Here is an 11,837-nt window from a genome sequence, read left to right as displayed (position 1 = left end):
CTGAAGAACAGGCAGAATGGAGCAGCAGTGGCCTCCGCCCCTCGGACTCAGTTACAGGTCAGAGCCCCAGAGCTGCAAAGCAGCATGTTTATATGTCCCAGCAATTAAAACATTCCCTCTGCTGCAAGAGGGAGTAGATACGCTTCAGACTTCTTCCTTAGGAGCCAGAGTGACGCCTCTGCAGCACGAGCGGCGGCGTTTGCTCAGAGCCGTGCACAAGGACAGCGCCTAAGACAGGGCCAAGGAACAAACCCAAATTCAGTTCAGCACTCGGAGTCCAAGAAAAGGCCAGTACCCGTCAGTCTGAGATGCGCTTTTTGATTTTGTGCTTTCACCACTCGTATACCGCTAAGGGAAGGTTTCCAAAAAGGAAACTAGAGCTATTCTGCCTGTTGGCTCCTTTCCTCCCCCAAAAAGGACTAAACTCTCACAAAGGTGCTGCCCACTTTGTTAATCAGCTGTAATAAAGAACTGGTCAGCAGAGACTCTTACTGCCTTATTCTGTGACCGGCATAATCTAGTTCTGGCTCTACCAAATTGTGACAGGCACGAAGGCTTGATTTGCAAAACTGTCACACGGCGTGTAATGATGCTTTTTGAAAAGTGTTACTGCTGTAACAGTACCTTGAGTGACCCAGGAAGATGATAAAGAATACAGCACATTGAACGCTCTGAAATTAAGATAATTCCCCCCCTTGTTTACAGTACAAAAATTTTATTTTTTTGTTAGGATAATTTAAAGTTTAAAACTGAAGTAGACATATTCATTTTACAAACAAGATATTCTTCCATAAGTAGGACCATTAAAAACAGTAAACAAAAAAAAGCTATCTTTACAAAAGCTCTGTGCATAGCAACTTCATACCGTATATAACTGACAAAGCAAAAAACCAAAAAAACAACCAGCCAACCCCAAACAAACCCCAAAACTATACAGTAGGGAGAAATGAGGCCTTAATTTACAGAAGGGAGAAAACGGTCTTTAAAAACCATGCATATTGGAAGTGTGCAAAGAAACAGGGAGAGTAAGATGCTATACCAAGATAAATAATGAAATAAAATGTACTCTTTCAAAGTTATGATAAAATTTGTAGTTACCTATCGCAACACTTTCATCTTTCTAGTGGCAAAAAGGAAAGCTGTTAGGGAATATTAAACAGCAATAACTAAAAGAGGATAGATTTGCTTATTATTACATTGAAAAAATCCTCACACGTAAGTTTTTACATTACTTTTCCGTTTTGTTGGGTGCTTTGCCACTGCCAAAGTCCTTCTTTCATGGTCAAGGATTTCTGATTGTATTTATTTACACACCTTTTTCTTTGTAAGTTCTACGCTCCTTTTGAGTATGATGATTTCCATGCATGAGCAAAATCCACGTTCTAAATCATTCCTATGTTTAATTTTTTTCCTTTGTTTGGCTCAAATCAAACCAGAAAATGTCATTTTCCATGTTTACATCAACACACTTGTTTCTCTTCCTACAAGTACTTGAAGTAGCTTTCTAGGGAGGTTTTCTTTTTCATTTGGACTCATGGCTCTCCCACTTGATCAACTGGATGGAGCTAATAAAAATAACTGAAGTGTGAAAGGAATGTTGCACGTTTCAGAACCCTTCCTTTTTACAGCCAGCCTTTTTTTTCCCCTGAATCTTCCTGAGACTTCAGTGATCGCTTTTGTGTGCCTATGCTGACTAAGCAATAATAAAAAAGAAGGGTGGACAATTAACAGAATAGCTTTTCCCATGAAATGTCGCGTTTTTTTAAAAGGGAAACCTTCCTGACTGAGATTTTTTGTAATGAAAAGCTTATTTGTTAAAAAATGAGAGGAGTTAAGGTAGCAAGCTGCTGCTCTTCAACATGTGGTCCAGAAATTCCTGTCTGTCTGGAATATTTGCTGGGCATAGAATTTTGGCTGTAAGCAGAGATGATAGAATTTAAAAAGCAGCCTGTACAGAGTAGGGCAGAGAAAAAAAAAAAAAAACAAACCACCATCTTTATCCTTTGGAGCTGTTTGGGGTTTTTTAGTAGGTCAAAATGCGGGAAGGTAGGTGATACATCAGAAATGAGCCTGGTCCATCAAGTTACGTTTTTGAAATCTAGGACTCGGTGTATTCACTGAAATTTATGGAAGTTTTAACCCCAACTCTAATACTCCTCAAGCTGGTTTCTTCCCTGTATGCACACAGAATTCCATTAATGTGGACCTCTCACTCTCAGCCTTGCTGGGATATCGGTACCTATGAATGTATAAAATACTTTTTTTGTTGTTTTTTTTTTTGTTCTGAATAACAACGCTGAGGTTGGACAGTGCGCCCTGCTGTGTTCCCGGCGGTGGCCGTACAGCAGTGCACAGTTACAGCTCCAGACTTCCTAATACCTCTGATTCTTTCCTATCTCAGAGATCACTTGGCTTCAGGGCTGGTTGCCTCGCTGACCTCCAGTGATTGCTACTTCCCTGATGGCATGAAGGGCCCGCAAAGAACCTGCAGTGCTTGTGGACTTGCAACCATAATTAACGGTGAGTTATTTTATCTTTTGTGGAATGTAGCCTGGCTGTAAGACTCTGACTAACTATATTCGTGCTTCTTAACAACACATTATTCCCACCAAATCTCGCTTTAAAGTTGCTTCTAATTGCCATTTTTGCTGAGATGAATTAGGCTTTGAGTTTTAGAAGATGGTAAACCCCTTCCACCTTTTAAAAACTGATTTCAGTAGTGCTGAAAAGGCACCTAATGAAGCCCTACAAGAACCTCACGGCCCAGTCAGGAGTAGGACAGAGCTGCTTCCCGACACTTTAGGAGTGACAGGAGTAGCCCAGTTTCATTGTCCTTCCCATCCCCTGGCTTCTCTGCCGTGCTGCGCTGGGAAACACGTCCTGGGAATCCTCGTGTCCACTCAATACATCCCCCTCCCAAGCTGAGCTGTGCGCTACCCCATGGAAGCGGAGCATCAGGGGGGCCCAACGCTCCCGCGGCGGCAGGAGGCTCACGGGCACTCAGCCTCCCCCCTGCACCGGGCTCCTTCCAGCAACGATTTCACGTGTTTGCAAAATGCAGCCCTGGGCTGAAAGCCTGTCCGTGAGGTGAGTCAGGTACCACCCCCAGCACCCAGCCTCCTGGGCACTGCTCCCTGAGTGGATCGGAACCACGGATCTAGGCAGAGGCTTTCTGGTCTAGTACTAAGCCAGATTAGCTCCACAATTGCTCCAGACGAGCTCCAAATCCCCTCAGCCACGCAAGCTGTCACAGGTGTTCACCATCCTGAGCCCAGGACTGAACTGAACATCTTCTACCATATATAAGGATCACCAAGAACACTATTTTACTGACCCATCGATAAAACTACTGGGCAAATGGACAAGTACAGTTGCAGGGGCCATATATTAAGGGTTTATTTATTAACATCAAGATGTTACCATAGGAACAAGTATTCATGCAGCTATAAATTGTCTGTATTTCAGTGGGGTGTAAGTAGTGTAGCTGATTTTTTTTTCTCTAAAAATGGCTTTCCAACAATCAAATTCTTTTGAGTGATTTCTGGTTTAGTCAGATAACTAGAGGGTTTTTTTATCAGATTTGTTCTCACCTTCCAGTTTCAGGAGAGGAGATGCAAAGGAGAACTAAACTTTTTTATGCTAAAATGCAGAAAAATTCAAAGCAATTGATTACTTCTATGAACTTCAATATATAAATGGAAAATACTTACCATTTTTAATGACTCAGGATAAAAGTGCATAAATTATTCAAATACATATTTACCCTTTATAAATGCACCCTTAATATGAAGTATAACTGAACTTAAGGTGTTCTAACTACTTGGAAAAACAGTATGTTAGAGAACCCTTTCCCTCCTAATTCGTACATTGAATCTATAAAATAAACTCAGTACCTCATGAAAAATCCGATTTGTTCAAATCCCTAAGTGCCACTCGTTTGCCAGTCGGGTCTTTGAAGCTTACCAGTTAATCTTAGTACCTGAATATTTTAATTGAAACAAAAAATGGAAGGGGGAAAGATGAGGAGGATGAAAATTCATACATGAACTAGTGACCTGTATACCACAACGTATGTAAAAGTTTCTGATGATTTTGTTAATCGGAAAGAATCCTATACATCCTTGCACATGAATTCAGTAAGAGGGAAAAAGTGAGGAGCAATTGCAGCAGTAATAATATATCTCAAACTTATCACTACATTTTTGCATCATTTTTCTTCATTGTACAACTGGAGGAAAAAATCCAAAAAAGGGTTTAATTTCTACCTCTACATACAATAAGTTACAAGTTTATTTATTTAAATAATTGTAAAACATCTTACATTTTTTAAAGAGGTTAAACTATAAGCAAATACACACATACACCAAAGTTCCATCATTCATGTCAGTTTGTCCTAGAAATTCTTTCATGCTGGTACCCTGTTTTGTTGAATTTTTTTCTGCATAAACTAAATCGATATCTGAAAGGCTCCATAGAAAATAGAAACTTCAACTTTTTTCCCCTACAAAGTAAAACAAATTGTATCCAAAATATCAAGCTTGAATCGTTTTGCCAATTTCTTTCTCCTTTTAATATTTTACAAATCTTAGGAAGGTTTCGTGTCTTTCAAGAAAGACTTTGCATTTCTGATTCCGTTCTGCCAACTGTTGTTCATCCTGGCTCTTGGCTGATTCTTCATTCACAATGTTTTAGGAGTTGATGTGGTTGTGTCAGAAATATGAAACAGGTAAAAGATGCAGACTTCTATCTTGTCCAATCCATAAAAAATGTTCCTTTTTTTTTCCTGGGCCTGGCTTTCCCCCAAAAAAGAGCTTGTAGTGCTATTTTTTTCTTTTTAGTGGTCCATCACAATAAGTAGTTTTGTGCTGTAAAAGAAAAATGAAAAAAAAGAGGAAAAAAGGGAAGAGGGAGAGGAGCAAAGCTGCCTCTTCCTTACATCGGGGGAACGACAAGACCAGTCATGGCTGAAAAAGAAAATTGACAAAGATGAAATTCTGGCAAATTTTTATGGAACAAAATATATTTGAGCCCTTCACCCTTCTGTGTGCAGTCCTGTATTTCAGCAATGGCCTTATTTTCAGGTTAAACTAGACCTTCAGTTTCTTTTAATGTTTTTGTGCTTTAGTGAGAACTAAGATGGTGAGACTGACAATGACCACAGACAAGGGACAGCGTGCTATTTCACAGCAAATTCACCACAAGCTCGTGGTGGTTCTTAAATGGATAAAGGAGACAGAGAATTAATTCAAGTCTCAGTACTTGAATTTTCAGAAATGCCCAACCATTTCTGGGTGCTTATCTCCCGAGAGGTGACCTTGGAGACGGACATTGCTCAGGACTGTCCCAAAAAATTCAGACTTCTCATGCTTTTTCAAGCTGAACACTCAAAATCATTCCTGAGAACCAGAATTGAGCAGGGTCTTCCGCTTCCCGCTCGGCTTGCGGACGGGGTTATGTTTTGAGTGAGGAAAGATGTGACAGCAAATGGGAACTGGCCCAGGGACGGTTTATGGGCCCGAGCCAGAGAGTTCCAAGTCCCGATTCAGTGGACGATGACCAGAGCTGGGGTTTGCTAATTTACTTTCAGTGGAAATAATGGACCAGCCTCTCTTTCTCGCCTGGTTTACCCCATATGTCTGAATCACTGTAGTCTTACCTGGCACATTCCCAGAACACTGGGCTTATGTAAATTATTTATTAGTCACTCTCACTGCCTTTAATTGCGGCTATATTCTTCATAACTGACAACAGCAACATTTGAAGCTGCCTGGAACTGGTACTGTTCCCAAAGGTTTTGAGGGGTAAGTTAAGTTTATACGTATTTATATAACAAATGAGTGAGTCATATTTTCAAAGAGGCCTCAGTGCAGTGCAAGGTCCTAATCCTGCAAAGATTTATGTTCACTGAAATTTGTGGGATTATTCATGTGTTTAAAGCCCTGTCCTCTGAGAATTAATTTCACCCTTATGTTCATAGTGTTTAAAAAAACGCTTAGGGCAAGATCCCCAGCTAACATGACTCTTTTTATTGGAGCTGTGTTGATTTTAAACAACTGTGGATATGGTCTATGATTTAATACAATAGGAAAATAAATATTTTCATATTTTGTAACTGACTAGGGCTAGAAGTCCCTGCCAATTTTGGCAGATAGCTCAAAGAGAAAGTGAAACCAAACAGCCAAACCAAAAAACCAAACAAAATTAAGTCAAATATCTACTGGTTTTAATTGCTTAGGACTTTACTATTATTTTTCAAACAGCCAATTTACATAACCCTAAATAAAGTAGGTAAATATTTGCATGCCTGTTTCCGGGGGGGTGGTGTGCATTAGAATTTTCTGATAACACTAAGGAGGCTGCTCCTTTTCCTTCTCCTCACCCCCAAGCCCCAAAAAAGATCCTAATGGCAGTGTCCCAGCCTGACACTGCAGAGCCTGCTGCCTGTGCATTAACCGCACGCCTGCCCTTCTGTCCTCTAGGAAAGAAAACCTGATTTAAGCCTTGCACTGATGCCCTCCTCCAGGTTCTGCTGGGCTGGTAGAGGAGGTAAGTGCGTGCCCTCAGCCGCTCGCTGCCACCCCACAGGAATCCCAGTGGAGCAGCCTGTGTTAGAACTTCCTAATCTGCTTCAGGCAAAATCATCCAGGTTAGCTCAAATAATCTAAATTGTTTGTCTGAGGTAACCTGGCTGGGTCTTTTGCCCGAAGCAAATGAAGGAGTGCTTACACAGACGGTGCCTGGCTGGTCCGTGGCTTCTCTCCTGGCGCAGCCAGAGCCGGGCTCTGCCTGTGACTGTCTCGATTGTCTGTGCAGAGGCAGCAGACCCGGTAGAGCTCAGCGTGGTCTGATTTGAGACATGTGGGGTCTGGTGCCAGGGTAGTTTAAACTCTGTTCCCGAGGGGGACAGGCCATATCTGTATAAATGGCTTTTCTGATACTATTGTTATTGACATTATTTGCATTTTTTTAGTCAAGGAAAACTTCTAGCAGATCAAAGCAAAGACCACCCTGAGTTTCTGCTATGTCTCTTCAAAAATATTTTGAGAATACTTGTAGATGCAGCAAAGTTCCTTAAATTGAAGGGAAAGTACATTTTTACTGTATAATTAAAGATACTACATTATCCAGCAGTCCTGGACTCAAACTAGTGCTGGCAACAGCAGAACTGCCATCTGCAATCAGGAGGAGTGTGTTATTACCCCTGGGGTTCTGGTGATCCCTCTTTTACCTCCCTTCCCTCCTCCTGAGCAAGCAGCAAGTACCTGCTTTCCTCTCCTTACTTGTGCCCCCCCAGCCCAGGTCTGTTTTGTCATTCCAGGTATCAGTGCGTGCTCCAGAGCAGACGCTCCGCAGAAGTTGTCAGGGTGGAACCTGCCTGTGGACAAATGCAGCTAAAACTATAATGTAACACGGGAAGGCCGAGCAAAGCCTCGTTGTTTCACTGGCATTTTGTCCTAATGTTGCAACTTCACCTCCTTCTGCAACAAAGAACATGTAGGTTGAGGAATACTGGCTGGAATTCTCTTCTGTTTTTCCACAGCTCATCTGAACGGCTTTGCTCTGTGGTTCTCTCTCTTTTTACATACCCTCATCTGTCCATTTCCACCCCACCTCCACTCCCCTTTGGGGCTGCACTGTCAAAAGCCTATTCCCAGCCTGTATCGCTTTTTATTGAATGTTTGTGAGGTTTGGATTAAGGTCTTACACTGCTAGCAAAGCTGTAATTATTTTTGCCTGTATTACTATATATTGAATCGATGTAACTTTTCAATAAAGGTGGTTCAATGCAGGACACTCCCTGATGAGTTGGGAATATAGAAACCACAGTCATTATCCCAGAGGGTCTTTTTTTTTTCTTGGAGGGAAATGGAAAAAGAATTAGAGATGAGCCTTATTGTATTAACCTTGACAGCTTGCAATTATCAACTGAAACACTTGATTAAAATTGTCACAAGGTTGGCGAATTTTTTTATAAATAAATAATCAAACATGGATAGTACCCAGATGCTATGGTGATAGGCACCTTTAATGGGTGTAATTAATAATGATCATAAGCCTAGTGTATACAAGTGGCCCCTGAAAACGCTGTCTTGCTCTGTAGTGGAGAACTCTGCAATTCACAGAGCCACTGGTACCAACTGGAAAGGGGCTCAGTGCTGTATCAATGTGCACTGTGTGCACACAGACTGATCTAGTTTTTTCAGATATCACAGGTGCTTTGTTGGTGTCTCAATGACGACCTGCTTCCAGAACTATGCTTTCTAGAGACAGTAGGTGTTGAACATTTACAATCATCATTACGTAAAACGTCTTACTCATTTGTTTTCCTCTTTTGCCCCTAAGTTTCCAGCAAACTCTGATCTTAAAGTTCTACAGCTCTTCGAAGAGGCAAACGCAGTGGTGCAACCCTGAGATCTGAAATGAATGTTCCTACCCTGCAGTGCCAGAAACGACTCCAGGCATGAGCTGTCCCGCTGATAAGGGTGGGGTTGCAGCTGGCAGCAAAGCTAACTTCTGAGGAGTTTGGTCTGAGAAAAGGTGCCACTTCTACCGGCAGGCCTCACCTTCTTGATATCCCTGACTCTCAGCATGGCCACCACTAGAAAATGTGCAGTTTTACTTTCAGTATTAAGACCATGGGGATGTTTGTAAAACAAAACACCCATTTATTACCTATCATTTATTATTATGTAACTAATCAACTGAAAATGACAGAGAAAAGAAAGGATTTTCAGAGGAAAACACAGCTGGCTTTCATTTAGCAGAAAACAGCAGTGGCTTGATGAAGGGCACTGTCATCTTTTATACTAGAAAGTCAGTCGACTAAATTACAGGTTCTGTGAAGGATGTGTGAAGGATGGTTTCAACTATAAACCGCTAAAAAGTAGCCAAAAGCTTCAGGTTTTTCCTCTATAGGAAGTAAACACTTTTTTTTATTTTTTCACAGAAATCCTTCCATATTTGGATGGAAGATTTTCATTCATCCATTTGTGATTGTCTAACCACAGACAGGTAAGATACCCATAAATAAGCAGTGGTTTTGTCTCTTACAGATAAGAAGCAGGTTAAACCACATTTTATGTAACATGTTTTCAAAAAATCTAGACAAAACCTGCAATAGCTAAAAGACAGAGAAGTTAACTCGGCCTCGTCTGTTGAGTTGCATTGATGCAGTTACCTTCTCACCACAGTGCTAAGCTGTATATGCACAAAAGGCTGCCCGAACAATTATTTTGATTTAATTCAAGTTAATTAGGAACACCCTTAAAATCAAAATACGTGTTTACAAAATCGTATATGCGTTAGTTTTATTATTAAAGAGCACAGGAATGTGTGGCCACTCTGCAGTTACATATTTTTCCAATTATACTAGAAAGTGGCAAAGTTTTTACCTGCAAAGGAGAACTCAGTATTGAATCTTACCCAATATCCTCATTTTAGTGTGTGACACCTAACAGTCTCGAATATTTTCTTCCATTAAATAATGCAGATTTTTGTTTTCTCCCATTAAAAATGGAGCTCTTGTCTAGCCCAAGTAAGTCTGTGACATATGATGAGCCACTAAAATTAACATCCCATCAAATGAAAGATAAGTAATTAATAGTAACAGGAGATATTTTTGTTTAGTTAAGTGTTAGCAAGAAGTTTTAAATATCTCTTTAGGTTTTCTTTATTTTGAAGCAGTCTGTGCCGCTTACATCTCTGCCAATAAACTGGGGAGAAAAATGTACTTGATCCTTCCAATATATCAAATTTAATCAGATGACGGATACGTATTTTTCATATATATTGACATCATGTGTATATCATTTGCAGCCTTTGGCATACTTAACTCACAGTCTGATTCATTCTGATTCAGGCAGAAGCATATTGTTGAACTTTGCTAGCCTGGAAATGGCCCAGTAATTTTTACCTGGTTAGAATCTCTGTTAAAGAGTTATTTTAAAATGCTGTGTCTTAAGTGTTGACTGGAGCCGGGCTTTGACATGGTTGAGCAGGTCAGGCACAGGACTGGTAACGATCAGGAACCGTTGCTTTGTAAATGCGAGCCAGCCATTGCATCTGATCCCACTCACAAACTTCTCAGAGCGACTCTTTTCCTCATGACCTGTTTGCAGAGCCTTTGATGCAAGGGGACTGGAATCCCCAGTGCTGTTGACCCCCCCCTAACTTTGTCAAGACAAGATACTAATAATTAGGGTCTTCAACTCAAATACCTGCGTTTCTTTTGGGAATAGCACAGATGTCCCCTTTGCTAAATTGAGGCTGTTCCTAAGGGTATCAGACTTCAATACCTTTTGGATTGGCCAGGATCCTCATGGTTAATGGAACATCTGACCTTCTGGGGCTTGCCTGCTATTCCTTGTAACTGAGCTTGCATTTTTATGTTGAGATGTGCTGAGCTGGCCAAAGGTAATCTGGGCAGTCAGCGGTCCATGCTGTTCCAGCAGTTTCCAATTTGCTTGCTTTTCCCCATCAGCTGCCTTCCATCTGAGATGAGATGATTAGGCATTTGTGTACTTATCATGCCGTGTTGCATCACGTCACATTATATCTTCCCAGTGCCTTTTTTAAACTGCCTTGACACATGACATGAAGGGAGCACACGATTGTTCTGATCAGGATCACCTGCTCTCCATTTGGAGAGCATATAGAAGCGAGTGGTGTCCAGTATGGATTGCTGCTTGTTCTCTACCCATCATGTCCTGTTACACTGTAAGAATGTATAGCAGATGGCAGGTGAAAGAGGTAAGCAAGAACACATGGCACAGGGGGTTATCTGAGGGTACTCCACACGTCTTGGCTGTGTTGTGCAGCCCAAAGCTGAAAGCCAGTAGATAGACAAGTTTCATGCTTAGCTAATACTTCTGAGTTGCAATATATTTTCTACCAGCTGTCCTACTGTCTCCAGCAGCTTTTAAGCATCACCAAGACTTTCCTCCCAAAATACAGTTTTGGAAAAAAATTTCCAGCGGTACTGTAAACTGCCTGGAATAACAGGAATGCTAATCTGAGTTTGAACAGCTCCTTCTGTTTTAATCCAGGCTTCAACACTGCTGTGGTTAACATACGTGGAAGCTATATTCTAGACTTTCATTGCTGCTTGTAAGCAGAGTGGCATGCCCTGAGGTGCTGGTTGTATTTCTGATCTTCTCATTGCAGCAGGATGCAGTAAGTAGGACGGAGACTGTATCTCCAGGAAACTTTTGCCTTTGAACAAAAGATGTAGCCAAAGTACATTGCAAACATTACATTAAAACCCAAACAATCCCCTTGGGGAGATGTTTTCCCCATATTATGGGTGGGGAAATTGAGAGGTAATGTCAAAACACTTGCCTGATGTGCTTTGGGAAGGAGCCTTCATACACTTACTGCTTGCTCTGTGCTTTTGCTATTATATCTCCATCAGTGTTTACTGATGCCTGAGTTTGATAAGTAAATAAATAAATAACTTGCATTACCAGCACATCTATTCTTAGTTTATAGTACAGGGCGATGGCACAGCAGAGGAGATTAACAATCTCCCTTTGCTGCAGCACAGTAAGTCCATTCAAGAAGCCTCTTTGGGACCCTCCTGTTGACTTTCTGGCCACATCTGTCTGTCAGCACTGTGGGAACGTTAATTTGGATATCAGGCTATGCGTATCTGGATCCTTTCCAGAGCATGTGCTCCCCAGCTTGCATCAATTTAAATATTTCGGTTGGAAAGAAGAATTTGCATCTATGGCTGAAATAGTTAAATAGTTACAAAGCCCTGGCATAACAAACCTTGGGCAGACGTGTTCGACTGGGAAGCAACTACGGCCTTTGCCGCGAGTCACATCTGTTGTTGCTTG

At 41.3% G+C, this 11,837-nt stretch overlaps 1 protein-coding gene across 3 annotated transcripts in view; it reads right to left on the bottom strand.

The window, feature by feature from the left end:
• Positions 1-677: 677 nt before the first annotated feature.
• EBF2 (EBF transcription factor 2) overlaps positions 678-11,837 on the bottom strand; it is a 146,601-nt gene continuing 135,441 nt past the window's right edge. For 2 of the 3 annotated variants that reach the window (XM_074808141.1, XM_074808143.1), the window contains exon 16: positions 678-4,964. In XM_074808141.1, coding sequence (XP_074664242.1) covers positions 4,933-4,964 — 32 coding nt within the window. In that variant the 3' untranslated portion in view covers positions 678-4,932. The remainder of the gene's footprint in view (positions 4,965-11,837) is intronic. The other variant, XM_074808142.1, reaches the window with a different exon arrangement.

The sequence above is a fragment of the Strix aluco genome, chromosome 28, assembly GCF_031877795.1.
Source record: "Strix aluco isolate bStrAlu1 chromosome 28, bStrAlu1.hap1, whole genome shotgun sequence".
NCBI classification, from domain to species: Eukaryota; Metazoa; Chordata; class Aves; order Strigiformes; family Strigidae; genus Strix; species Strix aluco.
This window is presented reverse-complemented; position numbering and strand designations above follow the sequence as displayed.